Here is an 18,452-nt window from a genome sequence, read left to right as displayed (position 1 = left end):
TGGCCGCTAAACTCGATGACGACCTCGATACCTACATTTCTGGCCTCGAAAAACGCCAGTACACCGAAGGATGGCCTGAGGATAGGTGGCAAGAGGTGAGATGTGTACAATTATCGATTAGAAACGTATTGATGTTGGCACTATTGCGGTTAGTATTTGTGCTATCCTATAAATCATAACGATAAAGTAAGTCAAAATTATTAGTTATTGTTATTGGATGAGGTAAGTTCCCATTAAAATCTATCCATAGGGCGGAATTTGAGTTCCGCTAATAATTTGGAGAAGAAATCCATGGTGGTAGAAGAAATATTATTATTGAATCAATATTTATCATCCTTTAATGATTATCAATCGGGAAAATTCACTTGACAATATAGTTTTCTTTCTTATTATTGAAACGAAGAGCTTATTCTTCTTTATCTCTATCCACAATCCACTTGAAATTATATACAATCTATTTGAATACTCCCTTTTATTTCTAGGGCTACTGAAATAGAAGGGTATTTGATAACTTTTATTGTTGCTCAATCTATTTGAAGTATCTTTCATACGTTTTTGCATTATTTTCAGGAAATGGAAAAGCATCCTTTCTTTATGACGAAGGCTCCAGGAGTCAATGATGAGCTTTCACCACTGATGCAAGGACTGCAAGAATTGAAGTACAGTACAACTGAAAATACTCCTGAAGGTGAGAAATCGGAGAAAAAATTTCATTCCGAAAATAGAGTAAATAATTGAAACATAAATAGAATAAGATGATATAGAGTGCTTATTAACAATTTTTACTGCATCCCGCAATCATAACATCACAACCATAGAGCATAAATGGGACCTTAGATTAAGAATAATACAAGATGTTGAATAACTTTCATTAATATTATAAGCCTGTATCAATATCATTTTTTTTTCAATTTTCCAGAACCAACATTCCATCTAGTCCTTCAATCAAATACATGAAATGTCGAAAACATCAGAAAACATTGAGTCAGCTTCCAACGAGGACATCTTCAGTAATGGCGGCGCACCGTTGATGTCAGCCGGTGACTCGTCGGCAATTCTGGGCGATTCTGCGCAGAAGAAAGTGTGGACCGACGAGGAACGCAAAGAGCTGGCCGCTAAACTCGATGACGACCTCGATACCTACATTTCTGGCCTCGAAAAACGCCAGTACACCGAAGGATGGCCTGAGGATAGGTGGCAAGAGGTGAGATGTGTACAATTATCGATTAGAAACGTATTGATGTTGGCACTATTGCGGTTAGTATTTATGCTATCCTATAAATCATAACGATGAAGTAAGTTAAAATTATTAGTTATTGTTATTGGATGAGGTTCGTTCGCATTAAAATCTATCCATAGGGCGGAATTTGAGTTCCACTAATAATTTGGAGAAGAAATCCATGGTGGTAGAAGAAATATTATTATTGAACTAATACTTATCATCCTTTAATGATTATCAATCGAGAAAATTTACTTGAAAATATAGTTTTCTTTCTTATTATTGAAACGAAGAGCTTATTCTTCTTTATCTCTATCCACAATCCACTTGAAATTATATACAATCTATTTGAATACTCCCTTTTATTTATAGGGCTACTGAAATAGAAGGGTATTTGATAACTTTTATTGTTGCTCAATCTATTTGAAGTATCTTTCATACGTTTTTGCATTATTTTCAGGAAATGGAAAAGCATCCTTTCTTTATGACGAAGGCTCCAGGAGTCAATGATGAGCTTTCACCACTGATGCAAGGACTGCAAGAATTGAAATACAGTACAACTGAAAATACTCCTGAAGGTGAGAAATCGGAGAAAAAATGTCATTCCGAAAATAGAGTAAATAATTGAAACATGAATGGAATAAGATGATATAGAGTGCTTATTAACAAGTTTTCCTTCTCTGAAGCTCGGACTTTAAAATGCTTCGAATTTCTGTCAGTCTAACATATTATACAGAGTGAGTCATAAGTATGAGAACCCTTCAATATATTGGAGATTGTTGTAGATATAATATTGAAACTTTCAGGATAAGTTATTGGTCAAATACTCCACCTTTTGACGTACAACTGAATTTCAACCCCTCATAAGGGGTTGTAACTCGAATAGGCCTACTTTAATGTAAACCCCTATTGTATGACACATAATTTTAAAGGCCTTTTTAAATCAAGAATGATTGCATCCATAAAAATGTTCTATGATACCTGTATCTAAAATGGCGGCTGATTGAAGTTTTAGTTTTTCAGGAAATGAGGGGTTGTAACTCAAATATTTTGTATGTAAACACCCATTGTGTGTTACATCATTTTAAAGGCCTTTCTAAAACAAGAAAGATGACATCAATAGAAATGTTCTATGATACTGCTATCAAAAATGGCGGCTGATTGAAGTTATTTACAGCCGCCATTTTTGATAAAAGTATCATAAAACATTTTTATTTATGTCATCTTTATTGTTTTGGAAAGGCCTTTGAAATGATGTATCACACAATGGGTGTTTACATACAAAATATTTGAGTTACAACCCCTCATTCCCTGAAAAACTAAAACTCCAATCAGCCGCCATTTTGGATACAAGTATCATAGAACATTTTTATCGATGCCATCATTCTTAATTTAAAAAGGCCTTTAAAATGATGTAGAATACAATGGGTGTTTACATTTAAAATATTCATGTTACAACCCCTAAGTCACCCCCTTATGAGGAGTTGAAATTCAGCTAAAATATTCGAGTTACAACCCCTAAGTCACCCCCTTATGAGGGGTTTAAATTCAGTTGTACGTCAAAAGGTAGATTATTTGACTAATAACTTATCCTGAAAGTTACAGTATTATATCTACAACAGTCTCCAACTTATTCAAGGGTTCCCATACATATGACTTACTCTGTATATGCTGAGCCGGTGAGAGAGACTACCTCCCTCAACTCATTTATAAAACTATGTAGAGTGCATAATATGATGTGCACATGAAAGAAAAATCAACCCTCAAAAAATAACTTTCCTACCGTTAACTTTTCAGTGATAGTATGGTAGACATATCAGAAACTTTTCATAAAAAAGTGTGGTATTATTCTTCAGAAATGTCATATCAATTAGGCTACGATGGATTCTGGATTGCATTACAATTGAGTAGTTATAACTTATAAGCATGACCATAGAATAAACAATCCAGTATAGACGTTTTCTCTGGCATGACATACAGTATTCATTTATCTTTTTTATGTTTCTCTTCAGAGCTAGCTGCTACTTATAAAGAGGACGGCAACTTCAATTTCAAGTGCAAAAAGTACAGATTCGCAATTGTCAGTTACACGGAGGGTCTGAGACTGAAATGCCAGAACGCAGATTTGAACGCTCAATTGTACAATAATAGAGGTGCTTGCCATTATTTCTTGAAGAATTACAGGTAACTGAAATTCACAAATCATTCAATCCTTGCTATTTGAGAAATTCAAGTTGTTGTTTATACAGGTAATCTTTTTTCTGGAGTAAATATCTTGGTCAGACCAGGGATCGAACCTGGAACAATCTATTATCAAACTCAATAAAGTCGTGTGATTGGTCACTCTTCTTATGATCCATCAAGTTGATTATTCATTAAGGATTGACTGATTTGCAGTACCGTATCAATTTATTAATTTGTAATATGATTTTTAAAACCTATCCAATAGCCCAATGGGAGACTTTCATTTGGACTTTTCAGGAGCAACCTGTTCTTGCCAGATTTATGCTAGTGTAGAAAACTACTAGAATATCTCTTGCAATATATAAATAATTAATGTTTTCCTTTAAATCCCAATTTAAAATGGGATTATTTTTACCCGAATTTTTGGTTATAAAAATCGTATTTTGTTTAATTAAACACTTGTCAATTGTTTTCTAGGTCTTGCATAAATGACTGCCTGAATGCTTTGAAAATCAATCCAGACTACATGAAGGCCTCAATTAGGCTAGCCAATTGCTATTTTTATGTAGAGGACTATAATAAGTGCATGGAAGTGTCTGCTAGTATACTGTTGAAAGAACCTACAAATGAAGAAATTATCGGCTTGAAAACGAAAGCTTTCGAGAAAAAAGTAAGTTGATGGGGAGATAATCTTTTATAGAATCCAATGAAGTATTTCAATACTGATTTTTTTTGTTTTTTAATAATATAATTATACGTTTCATTTTTATTAATTTCATAAGTCTACAGTGAACTGCTTATAAGTATCACCACAGAAGAATGTATTCCAGAATAGAATTCTATTAATAGAATTCCAGAATAGATTCTTCACTTTCAGTAACATTTCAATTGAGTAGATCTACATGAAATACTAATACATTTTATCAATCGTATACTGCTTCTGCTCAAAATCATCAGATTATTCCTTAAATTGTGAATACAGTACTCCCAAAATGATTCTCCACTTTGGTTTGGTAGAATGAAAATAGAAAAATAAATGTTGTATATTTTCATACACGGTCTGGTTATCGCAGAAGAATGTCCATATTGTTCATTTGGACAAATCGGAATATGGGAATGAAATAGTAAGGGCTAAGCTTGATTTTTACCAATCATTTTATGATTAATTGTGTATGCCATTGAAGAATAAGTTGATACACAGATTTGCTCGATCTGGTATTTTTGTTTTCAAATACAAACTCGATTTACACATGAAGTTGGCTGGAAAACTCAATCTAATAATACGGCAAATCAAACTTCAAATATTTAACTTAGTTGGATCACATTAAAATATTATGCGATTCACATTGGCCAGCAATCCTAGTCTTTTCTGTAGTATTTGTTTATATGTATTCTATAATAGTAAATAATAATTTTCTAGTTTTGTATATTGGAAATCTAGGTTTTTGTCGATTGTTCTGTTTCTTTATTGATTTATCTGACTTGATTATTAATTTTGATGATGTATTTCAGAAAGCGAAGATCAGTAGTCAGGGTAAAAAAGCTTATGAAGAGATGAAAGTTAGTAAAGAGAATAAGAGAGTGGTATCAGCCGTACGAGAAAGGGGTATCAAGTTACTTGGTAGTGGTAAGGGTTTGTCTTCATTATCTATTATTTAATTCTCTTGGATACTATTTCTGTAACATTATATTTTCTTTCATTGGTCTAAAAATTGATATCTTTTTAAAATATGGTAACTAAAATAATTCAAAAGATGTTATATCTGGGGAATAACAATTCGCTCATTCATAAGTTGATATCAATTAAGTTCTAATTAATTATTACCGAACTGGTGGGTGGGTTATGTTATGTTTGAAGGGACGGATTCAAGGATCCAAAGGTTCAAAGAACCTTACACGTCAACCTAAGCTGCTTGTGTGTCCCAAGTACGTTAGTTGAGCTAACCAATACCTGTGTCCTTTACAAGATCCAGGAGTTTTTCCCCCATACTAACATTCTATTCATCAACAGAGCCCTTCTCCTTGCCCCTAGTCTCCCGCAATCCAGTGTGATATACTTGGCAGTCTCTTCAGACTGATTGATCCTCGTGACCTACGTGAGTTCCACTCCTGGGCTTTTTTTTGTAGGTCCTTCCGCTGAGGGAGGGTCTGAGACTGAAATGCCAGAACGCAGATTTGAACGCTCAATTGTACAATAATAGAGGTGCTTGCCATTATTTCTTGAAGAATTACAGGTAACTGAAATTCACAAATCATTCAATCCTTGCTATTTGAGAAATTCAAGTTGTTGTTTATACAGGTAATCTTTTTTCTGGAGTAAATATCTTGGTCAGACCAGGGATCGAACCTGGAACAATCTATTATCAAACTCAATAAAGTCGTGTGATTGGTCACTCTTCTTATGATCCATCAAGTTGATTATTCATTAAGGATTGACTGATTTGCAGTACCGTATCAATTTATTAATTTGTAATATGATTTTTAAAACCTATCCAATAGCCCAATGGGAGACTTTCATTTGGACTTTTCAGGAGCAACCCTGTTCTTGCCAGATTTATGCTAGTGTAGAAAACTACTAGAATATTATCTTGCAACATATAATTAATGAATGTCTCAAAGGAACATTTCAATCCCAATTTTCAATAGGATTCTTTTCCCCAAAATATTTATTGGTTATTAAAATTGCATTTTGTTCAAACACTTGAACATTTATTATTGTTTTCCAGGTCTTGCATAAATGACTGCCTAAATGCATTGAAAATTAACCCAGACTACATGAAGGCGTCCATCAGGCTAGCCAACTGCTATTTTTATGTAGAGGACTATAATAAATGCATGGAAGTGTGTGCTAGTATACTGTTGAAAGAACCTACAAATGAAGAAATTATCGGCTTGAAAACGAAAGCTTTCGAGAAAAAAGTAAGTTGAAGAGGGAGTCAAATGAATATGTTTCAGAATCAAATGAAGTAGGCCTATTTCAATACTTTTTTTAAGTAATATAATTGCACTTTTAATTTTATTTAATTTCATAAGTCTACAGTGAATTGCTTACAGTATTACTACAAAAGAATGTAGTTAGAATTTCAGAATAGATTCTTCACTTTCACTTTCTGTAATATTTCAATTGAGTTGATCTACATGAAAATACTAATAAATTTTATCAATCGTACCCTGCTTCTGCTCAAAATCATCAGATTATTCCTTAAATTGTGAATACAGAACTCCCAAAATGATTCTTCACTTTGGTTTGGTAGAATGAAAATAGAAAAATAAATGTTGTATACTTTCATACACGGTCTGGTTATCGCAGAAGAATGTCCATATTGTTCATTTGGACAAATCTGAATATGGGAATGAAATAGTAAGGGCTAAGCTTGATTTTTGCCAATCATTTTATGATTAATTGTGTATGCCATTTAAGAATAAATTAATACACAGATTTGCTCGATCTGGTATTTTTGTTTTCAAATAAAAACTCGATTTACACATGAAGTTGGCTGGAAAACTCAATCTAATAATACGGCAAATCAAACTTCAAATATTTAGTTGGATCACATTAAGATATGATGCGATTCACATAGGCCAGCAATCCTAGTCTTTTCTGCAGTATTTGTTTATCTGTACCTATTGAATAATAATAGTGATAATAATAAATAGTGAATAATAATTTTCTAGTTTTGTCTATTGAAAATTGAGTTTTTAATCGATTGTACCGTTTTTCTGTATTGATTTATCTGACTTGATTATTAATTTTGATGATGTATTTCAGAAAGCGAAGATCAGTAGTCAGGGTAAAAAAGCTTATGAAGAGATGAAAGTTAGTAAAGAGAATAAGAGAGTGGTATCAGCCGTACGAGAAAGGGGTATCAAGTTACTTGGAAGTGGTAAGGGGTTGTCTTCTATTTTATATTACCTATTTAATTCTCTTGGATACTATTTCTGTAACTTTATATTTTCTTTCATTGGTCTAAAAATTAATATCTTTTTAAAATATTGTAACTAAAAGATGTAAATTTAAAAGATGTTATATCTGGGGAATAACAATTCGTTCATTCATAAGTTGATAACAATTAAGTTCTAATTAATTATTAGCGAACTGGTAGATGTGTTATGTTATGTTTTAAGGGACGGATTCAAGGATCCAAAGATTCAAAGAACCTTACACGTCAACCTAAGCTCCTTGTGTGTCCCAAGTACGTTAGTTGAGCAAACCAATACCTGTGTCCTTTACAAGATCCAGGAGATTTTCCCCATTCTATTCACATTTACTAACATTCTATTCCTCACCTGGTTGCTTGCAGCCACACAGAGCCCTTCTCCTTGCCACTAGTCTCTCGCAATCCAGTGTGATATGCTTGGCAGTCTCTTCAGACTGATTGATCCTCGTGACCTACGTGAGTTCCACTCCTGGACTTTTTTTGTATGTCCTTCCGCTGAGGGAGGGGTCGCCAAATCGCCTCTAGGGCGCTTGGCCAACATTGACCCACAACACAGACTAAACGTCTGGCTAAACGGATATGGCGAGCGAAGCGAACCTGACGGCTAGTAATATAATATTCCCAGGAATAGCTCTGATTAAAGTAGCAGTGCCAGATCAATTTTTCCGCGATAAATGCATTTCAATCTTCAACTTGGTGCCAACCTAACAAAGTCAACTCAACTTAATGCCAACCTGACAAAATTATTAATTTAGTTACCAGTTAACAACTGTTTCGAAGAGGTACTCTCTCTAGAATATAGTTCTATATTAACATATGGTATGGACATTTTTCAATTTTAAATTAAGAGAATAAGAAGAACATACATGCTAAAAGACGAACTTCAAACGCTTAAAAACCACCCTTAGAGTTAAAATATTGCCAAAAGATTTCTTAGTGCGCCTCTAAAAGGCCAACTGAACATACCTACCAAATTTAAACGTTTTTGGTCCTGTAGATTTTTAGTTCTGCGAGCGAGTGAGTGAGTCAGTCAGTCAGTGAGTGAGTGCCATTTCGCTTTTATATATATATATATATATATATATATATATATATATATATATATAGATTTTCCCAGTATAGTTTATAATATAGGAATTGAATAATCATTTTCATATGATTATGACATCATTTTTCTGTTCCCATTAGGTTAAGAGTTTGTATCAGTAAATTCGAATCCTCTCAATGGCCTTAATTAGTTTAATTTTATATTTCAGATGCTGAAATAACAGAGATAAGTCAGTTAGTGCCATTATTTAGTGAAGTGGTGAAACGTCCCGTACATTTGGAAAATGATCGCCTGGTTTGGCCAGTCATTTTCTTGTATCCCGAGTATGCGACCACTGATTTCGTCCAGGAATTCCATGAAGACTCCCTGTAAGTACTGTACAGTCTTCTTCCATATCGCTGTTGTTTTTCATTGTTTACAATAAAATGTGTCAATATTCATTTTATGGGCTACTGTTCTCTCATACTGATCTTGTTCTTTTGTTAACACTGATTTTTATTTTGTAAATTTTCAGGTTTTCCGAACAACTAGTAGAAATGTTCTCAGACCCGCCTGAATGGGACGTTGAACGGAAATATACGCCCGACAAAATCAACGTTTATTACGAGGATCCAAACTCGAAACCTCAGAAAGTTTCAAAAACTTCGACCTTGGGAATGGTGCTGAGTCGCAAAAAGTAAGTTGACATTTTCATGAGTATTTAAATAAAATTTTACTATTCCATACCAAACACAGTAAGATTAATTCCATTTGAAAAATAATTTTGTGCTGAGTTATAGAAAATTGAATGAATCTTCTTATTTTTCCAGCTATAGAGTGGACCAAGGAACCCCAGCCTTCACCTTATTCTCAGAAGGCTCTCCGGCTGAGCAGGCATTTCTCAAAGGCTGATGAATGCTTGCGGTAATCTATTTTTGTAAATATGTAATAAAGAACGTTTACACGTGTCCAAAGTTGTAGTGAATGTACTCTTTATCTACAGTATTGGATTGGAGAAAATACCTCTATAGTGAGGTCCACGTTATAATGGCAGTGTTCAATAAGCATTTGTATTGCTATCCTTGTCTATCATTCAACAAAGCGAATAGCGCTATCTCTTTCTCGCTTTGCTCTGTTGCCAGATTGTTTTTTTAACAATGTAGAAATATAATTAACAAAAATATTCAATCTTGATTTTAATATTATTTTTTTATTGATAAAATATCATTTACTATTTTAAACGAGAATGAACAGTAATATTACATCAATAAACCGGTTTCAGTTACCCTCCATAGAAGGCATTGACAAGACAGAGGATCGGCAACGTTGCTCTCCTATCTTTCTCCACTGTCATTATAACGTGGACCTCACCATAGTTGTTCGGTGCGGGGGCGAACGAAGGAAGCCAATTGCGCATTCCTGACTGCTGTATTCCTAATTATAAAATTATGGCAGCCATGTTGGTTGTCTCTAAAAGCTAGATACAAATAAGCTGGATGATCAAATGTTATTTCTACAAATAATAGCATCTTGGTGCTGTGGAAGGGGTTAATCGACCCAGAAATCTTCTTTCCAGTACGCGACTGTAGTCCAAATTTCCACTAAATTGTGACTTTCTCATTCAATGTGACAGAATAAAACTGTGTACACACGTACGTTTGCTTCGGGTGAGCATACGTGTATGGGCTTGCATTCGCACGTCTGGACACTGTTCGCTGAGGCATGTGGGCGAACCGGAACCCTGTCGGTATTTTGGCGTGCTCAAAAGCGCCTCGAGCGAGCATTGAATGTACGTGTGGACGCGTTTTTGCCATACGGGTGAGGCAAAACGTAAACATTGAAGGCGTCATAACCTAATTCCAATGAATGACAAATCAAATTGTGATCCAATAACTAATTGTAAATTGTAGGATATGTGGATTATCAAATATTTAAAAAAACATGCATGGAGTATATAATTTTTATCATGATTAACAAATTTAGAACTGCATAATTCAAGTGAAAATAGCTTCTCTACAGTGTTCCTACAAAAAAGTATAGCTCACATATTATCTTACTGTGGCTATCAAATCATGTTGTGTTTGTTTTATGTTATCAATCAGAGTTGGTAATTAAAATTGTAATCTTCAATATGATATTATATGTTTTAGATAGCTGGGCTATCCATAGAGAGATTTATTCAAACTTTGAACTAGTATTCCTTAAAGGTAAATCTTGAAGCTGATTTCTTGGAGAATCTTGTTTTGTCATGTGTATGAGCAGAGTTAGTTTAAAATGGGCAGCAATTCAGTATTTGATTCAATTTGTGGCTAATTTCGTTGAAGGATATTGTCAATTTTGTAGGACAGTGTTAAGTACTTTGATTAGGTCATCAAAACTTCTGGAATTATTGTAGAAATTTCCTTTTTTGAAATTCAGAATAGATATTGGAAACCAACAAATGAATCGCCTAATGCCAAGAATCTCAAAGTTAGGGCCAATCGTTCTTGTGAAGTTATTGCTTCCCTCATGATGGTATCATTTGTTTGGATAACTAGTTGAATTAGTTTCAGTATATAAACAAAATAATGTTTTGACATCCTAATAAAGTTTTAATTGACAATCATATCTTATGTCCAGTGGCGGTTCTAGGCCTAGGCTGGGTAGGCGGCCGCCTACCCAGTTTTTATGAGATTTTTTTAAAATTTTTCATGTAAACCTAAAAATGTTAAATAAACAATTTTTATATTTTATTAATACATCTTCATTTAATACCTATATGCTTTGACGTCTTTTTTACATGAATTACTTAAGTAGCCCTACCCTAGGTCTATGAATAGACCTACAGTATTATAAGTTTTGCCTACCCAGTTTTTTTATGTCTAGAACCGCCACTGCAAGCATGTAGCAATTTATTTCCTTACTTAAACCTACAATCAATCGTTCAACCCACCAACATCGTTTGTTGAGTTTTATTTTCGATTTTATTATACAAGTCATTGAAATAAATGATACAGCTGCATTTTGTAATAATTATCTTCAATGATGGAATGACGCCATTGTTGTCATGATGTGGAAAATTTACATCTATCATGTCTTCGTGTCGTCTGCAAATCAGATAGCTTTTTGGATGCCGAGGCATACGTGGAACGCGTCCACAAGGACGTACAGTGAATGCCGAGGCAGGTGTGCATACGGTTGTTCGCGCGAATCTGTACGGACGTGTGTACAAGGCTTAAGGATCCTCTTCACGGCATGCCGACATGACTTAAGGCCGATTTCTAACGTGTGGACCAAACCATTAAACCAACACAATATGCCAGTAATAGCCCATATCTATTTTACTTTTATTTACGTCAATGCCATAAATATGTAATTTGCACAGCCAGCCGATCTCTGCAAGTGGAGGAGACTTTACATCACTATTTTCGTTGGTCAATACCTAATTATTAATGCTAACTACAATGTTAGAAAAAATGTGTGAATCAACAGTTATCAACTTCAATTAAAGCTTGTATTCTGACACATTGGTTCATACAACTCTAGACTACATTGGTTTAACGGCGCAAGCGCAAACACATCTGAGCCTGGCCACCAACGACAGGATATGCATGATGAACATGTGTGTACACACATGTCATCACAGCGAAAGGCTTCGAACAAAATTTTTTGAGGTTAGGTTTTTGTATATTAGATTTTGTTGTTTATTTTTCTTCGCTGCTCTATTTGAGGTTAAATTAATTCTGTATAATTGAAATTTGTAATAATTACTTTTATTATTAACTATTAAAAGGAATGTTTTCTGGTGGTTTGTATTTTATGTTAGAAGCTGATTCATGATGAACATGTGTATACCCAGTGTGTTTCCAGTGGTTTATTGTTATTTATTTTATGCTGGAGGAAGCTGCAACATTCATGATGAACATGTGTGTACACATGTCATGCATGTCTTGTAGTTAGTGGCCAGCCTAAACAACAAATGTCATCCCCATAGAATTGACAACACTGTAAATGTAACTTCAAAATTAGCTCTCATCTGCATCATGCAATGTACTTCAACTTATCTAGGTCTATTGACATGCTTACCTCTCGAGACAACAAATTGTCTGAACCAACATGTGCGGTGTTATTATTCTCTCTAGTAGGCTGGCCACTAACGACAGAACATGTTGATGCTAGTTTTGCCATCAGCGAGAGTCTTCAAACAAAAACCAGCTGTCTGACAGCAGCTTATAACATAAAATAAACAACCAAAAATAATTAAACCTCGAATAGTGGACAATAAAATATCAAAGACACAAAAACCTAATCTCGAAAAATGACATTCGAAGCCTTTTTCTGTGATTACACAACAATGTATGACATGAGAGTACACACATGTTCATCATGCATGTCCTGTAGTTTGTGGCCAGCCTAAGAGAAGACTTAAAATACAGCCACGTAAAAGGTTAATACATCAATTGCTTTGCTTTTCCAAATCTTAATTATTTAGCTTGGATAGTGGAAAAATAACTATAAAAGTTATGATTTGAACATTCAAATATTTTAATTTTATACATTCTCTTTTCAGTAGGTATAATATACATCTACAATTAAGTCCCGATTATTTGACCACCAGATAATTCGATAATCTAATCACTTATCCGAGATATTCTAGTAAATTCAACATGATAGCGTCAATTATGTTTGTCTAGATAAATTTGAGTGCGCCAATTGAAACACTAGACAAATTCCCGGCAAAATTCTAGCCGGCATGCTCCCCCTGTTATCTCAGTTATTATTGAAGATATCGACTCAAATTTTTTTTTAAATAAAAGAGGAGGAAAAAATAAAGCGCGCTAGCCTATTTTCATACAATTTAGTTAGATTTTAATATTAGAAATAGCTGTTTCAAAACTAACCTTATTTTGAAGAATGGACGATTCTAAATATATTATTATCTCAACTATTTTTGAAGGTATCAACTCAATTTTTTTTTTGATGAAAGAAGAAGGAAAAATAGGTGTTGCTTCTATGAATTTTATTTTGAAAGACTTTTTAAAACATTAAAAAAAACAGTTTGAATTTCTGAAGTGAGACTCAACAATGAAGAATGATGTTATGTAAACAATGAAGAATGAACTGTGATTAATGAAGCCAATAGCACAGCTGACTCATATTTTATGGCCGAATTAAAGATTTCAAAATAAGCGATTGCTCGAATGAATGTTCGCATCAATTCAACTTCTTCGAAAGTGATTGAAGAGGTAACTACAGGCAAGCATGGACATTGGAATACAATATAATTGATTAATCGATGAATTAAATAGAAATTAGATATTATTCTGGGGAGTTTTTCATTAAATTAACATTAACTTTCTAAAGCTGACCCTGAAACAGAACAGAAATTGGTAATTTTTGGTTTATGTGACTAACAATAATTGTATCTCACAATAAATTGTATCTCAACTATTTTTAAGATATCAATCAATTTTTTTTAAATTGAAGAGGAAGAAAAAATAGGTGTCGGTAATATAAATTCTATCCTAAAATACTAATTTAAACATTAAAAAAACAATTAGGTTCTGGTCAATTTATGTCAGGTTCAAGTCATTTATATTTATAGTAATTAAGATGATTGAATAGAACAATTGAACATTGAGATAGGATTCAAGAGTTAAGATAAAGAGATTTTTCAATAGTGGAGACTCTTTGAGTATGGAAAGAACTATAATGTTAAGAACTAGGAGTTGAAGAAGTGGTGGACAAACCTTTACTCTTAATCACATTTTCTTATGACAATGATACATTTTAATTGAATGAACTTGTTATATATATATTTGAACTACCGCCTAAACAGAATAGTCAACATAAAATATTGCACAGAAATGAAGAAAACACTGATTCAATTTATTACCAACAACATTTATTTTACATGAATATGATATGAATATTACAAACATTTGCATTATAATCTAAATTATTATCCATTGTACATTTCTACACTACAACATTCAAAAAGATCAGACAGGCATTGAATTTGAAACACAAAGACAGACACATTCATAAGGCGCTGTTCACCTGTTCTAGTATTTTCTATTCTGTATCGTATTCGACTTAACAATAATATAAAGTGTTCAATAAAGATCATTGAAATAATTCTACTGAGAGTTCTTATTCTTTCAAAAATACACAACAGAACTCTTGAATCAAGTCAAATAATTACTAACCTGAACAAGTATGACCAAAGCTTACTGAGCCTGGGCCAAGAACAGATCTCTCCTAAACTAAACTTTTTCTAATCTGAGATTTTCCTAAAATTAGCTTCACCTAACTAGAGTTTTTCCCAACCTAAGCTTTTCCTAACCTAAGCTTTAACTAACCAAAGCTTTTCCTAACATAAGCTTTACCTAACCTTAGCTTCTCCTAACCTTAGCTTCTTCTAACCTAAGCTTTCCCTAACACTTGACTTTTTCCTGACCTAAGCTTATCCTAACCTTTGCTTCTCCTAACCTAAGTTTTTCCCAACTCAAAGCTTTCCCTAACCTAAAGCTTTTCCTAACCTAAGCTTTCACTAACCAAAGCTTTCCCCAACCCTAGCTTTTCCTAACCTAAGCTTTACCTAACGTTAGCTTCTCCTAACCTAAGTTTTACCTAACCCAAGCTTTACCTAACCTTAACTTTTCCCAACCAAAGCTTTTCCCAACCTAAGCTTTTCCTAACCTGAGCTTTTTCCCAACCTAAGCTTTTCCTAACCTTAGCTTCTCCTTACCTAAGTTTCTCCTAACTCAAAGGATTTCCTCAACTAAGCCTTCACTAACCAAAGCTTTCCCCAACCAAAGCTTTTCCCAACCTAAGCTTTCACAAACCAAAGCTTTTGCTAACTAAAGCTTTTCCTAACCTGAGCTTCCTCTAACCTAATCTTTTCCTAACCCAACAGTTTCCTAACCTAAGTTTCTCCTAACCCAAGCTTCTCCTAACCTAAGTTTCTCCTAACTCAAAGCTTTACCTAACCAAAGCTTTCACTAACCAAAGCTTTCCCTAATCAAAGCTTTTCCAACCTAAAGCTTTTCCTAACCTAAGCTTTACCTAACCTTAGATTCTCCTAACCTAAGCTTCTCCTAACCTGAGGTTTCCCCAATTTTAACTTTTCCCAACCAAAGCTTTTCCTAACCCATGCTTTTCTCAACCTAAGCTTTTCCCAACCTAAGCTTTTCCTAACCTAACCCAACCTAACCTAACCTAACCTAACCTAAGCTTTTCCTAACCTAACCTAACCTAACCTAAGCTTTTCCTAACCTAACCTAACCTAACCTAACCTAACCTAAGCTTTTCCTAACCTAACCTAACCTAACCTAAGCTTTTCCTAACCTAACCTAACCTAACCTAAGCTTTTCCTAGTCTCCCGCAATCCAGTGTGATATACTTGGCAGTCTCTTCAGACTGATTGATCCTCGTGACCTACGTGAGTTCCACTCCTGGTTTTTTTGTAGGTCCTTCCGCTGAGGAAGGGGTCGCCAAATCGCCTCTAGGGCGCTTGGCCAAAATCGACTCAGCCTCTTGACCCACATTTGAGTCTGGAGTTTCACCCATCTCTGGTCTCTTGGGTGTTTTCTTTTTGTCCCTCCAAAACTTTGCAGGTTCAAAAGCTTCACCTCTCTTAAGAAGTTTTGCCTGAATGGCCGCCCTTCTTTGAGCAGTGGTGAGGTTTGGTCTTTTTCACCCGCAAACCGCTCGGTTGCTCTATTGCATCCTCAGGCATCCCTGCGGTTTCTTGCTTTTCTGGACTTCTAAGAAGCTCATCCTCCCTCTCCAGTTGGGATGGTGCGATTGAGATAACGTCATACATGTCGTGATCAGTGATCGTGAGTCTTTCTCAATGTTGATAGCCTCTACATAAGAGTGCAACGGAACGACCCATTTCAGATTGAGGACCCTGCCCTGGGAGCAGATCTCGATGGGTTTGAAGGCAAGGCAACTTCTGGAGTTGGCTTGAGGTTTAGTTTTTTTTTATGTGTTACTTATGGATGTGACTGCTGCAAGTCATTTGAACAATACAACGAGATGCATCTTGATTTGTTTTACGAAAATCAATATTAACTAAGCGATATCTTATCTATATAAGATAGCATATATTTTCTCTATGATAATATACTCTAAAATTATTGTATAGATGAGCAGTATACTTTCTGGGTTTAGCAAACATCAGTTTCGAATTCAAATATTTTTAAAGGTTTTTCTCGAAATGGATTTTAAAGCACCAGCTCGTTCATTTGTGCATTGGTTCCTTTAGATGACGTCATTTAACCGTGGCTAAATTCAACAGACATATGTGCATCAGTTAATAGTGCTCAAATTTATTTTAACAATTTTCCCAGTATAGTTTATAATATAGGAATTGAATAAACATTTTCATATGATCATGACATCATTTTTCTGTTCCCATTAGGTTAAGAGTTTGTATCAGTAAATTCGAATCCTCTCAATGGCCTCAAGTTAATTAGTTTTAATTTTATATTTCAGATGCTGAAATAACAGAAATAAGTCAGTTAGTGCCATTATTCAGCGAAGTGGTGAAACGTCCCGTACATTTGGAAAATGATCGTCTGGTTTGGCCAGTCATTTTCTTGTATCCCGAGTATGCGACCACTGATTTTGTTCAGGAATTCCATGAAGACTCCCTGTAAGTACTGTACAGTCTTCTTCTATATTGCTGTTGTTTTTCATTGTTTACAATAAAATGTGTCAATATTCATTTTATGGGCTACTGTTCTCTCATACTGATCTTGTTCTTTTGTTAACACTGATTTCTATTTTGTAAATTTTCAGGTTTTCCGAACAACTAGTAGAAATGTTCTCAGACCCGCCCGAATGGGACGTCGAACGGAAATATACGCCCGACAAAATCAACGTTTATTACGAGGATCCAAACTCGAAACCTCAGAAAGTTTCAAAAACTTCGACCTTGGGAATGGTGCTGAGTCGCAAAAAGTAAGTTGACATTTTTATGAGTATTTAGCGGTGCATGTATACCGCTGTTAAATAGAATTTAGAGAAATGTGTTAAATAGAATTTCACTATTCTATACCAAACACAGTAAGATTAATTCCATTTGAAAAATAATTTTGTGCTGAGTTATAGAAAATTGAATGAATTTTCTTATTTTTCCAGCTATAGAGTGGACCAAGGAACCCCAGCCTTCACCTTATTCTCAGAAGGCTCTCCGGCTGAGCAGGCATTTCTCAAAGGCTGATGAATGCTTGCGGTAATCTATTTTTGTAAATATGTAATAAAGAACGTTTACACGTTTTCCAAGGTTGTAGTGAAACTACTCTTTACCTACAGTATTGGACTGAAGAGAAGACCTGTATGGCTGTATAGTGAGGTCTACGTTATAATGACAGTGTTTAATCGGCATTTGTATTGCTATCCTTGCCAACCTAACCTAACCTAACCTAACCTTTTCCTAACCTAACCTTACCTAACCTTACCTAACCTAAGCTTTTCCTAACCTAACCTAACCTAACCCACCTAACCTAACCTAACCTAAGCTTTTCCTAACCTAACCCAACCTAACCTAACCTAACCTAAGCTTTTCCTAACCTAACCTAACCCAACCTAACCTAACCTAAGCTTTTCCTAACCTAACCTAACCTAACCAAACCTAACCTAACCTAACCTAACCAAACCTAACCTAACCTAACCTAACCTAAGCTTTTCCTAACCTAACCTAACCTAACCTAACCTAACCTAACCTAACCTAAGCTTTTCCTAACCTAACCTAACCTAACCCGAGCTTTTCCTAACCTAACCTAACCCAACCTAACCTTACCTAACCTAACCTAACCTAAGCTTTTCCTAACCTAACCTAACCTAACCCAACCTAACCTAACCCAACCTAACCTAAGCTTTTCCTAACCTAACCTTACCTAACCTTACCTAACCTAAGCTTTTCCTAACCTAACCTAACCTAACCAACCTAACCTAACCTAACCTAAGCTTTTCCTAACCTAACCTAACCTAACCCAACCTAACCTAACCTAACCTAAGCTTTTCCTAACCTAACCTAACCTAACCCAACCTAACCTAAGCTTCTCCTAACCTAAGCTTTTCCTAACCTAAGCTT

The 18,452-nt window shown here is 34.7% G+C and overlaps 1 protein-coding gene across 1 annotated transcript; it reads left to right on the top strand.

The window, feature by feature from the left end:
* Positions 1–917: 917 nt before the first annotated feature.
* Positions 918–17,648, top strand: LOC111060686 (DNA polymerase interacting tetratricopeptide repeat-containing, protein of 47 kDa-like). Its single transcript, XM_039431361.1, has 11 exons — positions 918–1,204; positions 1,680–1,797; positions 3,232–3,403; positions 3,881–4,073; positions 7,173–7,287; positions 8,598–8,757; positions 8,904–9,065; positions 16,216–16,316; positions 16,850–17,009; positions 17,156–17,317; positions 17,498–17,648. The coding sequence occupies exons 1-11, from the start codon at positions 959–961 to the stop codon at positions 17,577–17,579; spliced, it is 1,671 nt and encodes a 556-aa protein (XP_039287295.1). The 5' UTR covers positions 918–958; the 3' UTR covers positions 17,580–17,648.
* Positions 17,649–18,452: the final 804 nt, after the last annotated feature.

Source organism: Nilaparvata lugens, chromosome 6 (assembly GCF_014356525.2).
Source record: "Nilaparvata lugens isolate BPH chromosome 6, ASM1435652v1, whole genome shotgun sequence".
NCBI classification, from domain to species: Eukaryota; Metazoa; Arthropoda; class Insecta; order Hemiptera; family Delphacidae; genus Nilaparvata; species Nilaparvata lugens.
This window is presented reverse-complemented; position numbering and strand designations above follow the sequence as displayed.

Excerpts from the sequence above, each read along its gene's own strand:
- LOC111060686 (XM_039431361.1), top strand. The coding sequence starts at position 959 with ATGTCGAAAACATCAGAAAACATTGAGTCAGCTTCCAACGAGGACATC. Across the intron at positions 1,798-3,231 it reads AACTGAAAATACTCCTGAAG|AGCTAGCTGCTACTTATAAA; the intron begins GTGAGAAATCGG and ends GTTTCTCTTCAG. Across the intron at positions 8,758-8,903 it reads GAATTCCATGAAGACTCCCT|GTTTTCCGAACAACTAGTAG; the intron begins GTAAGTACTGTA and ends GTAAATTTTCAG.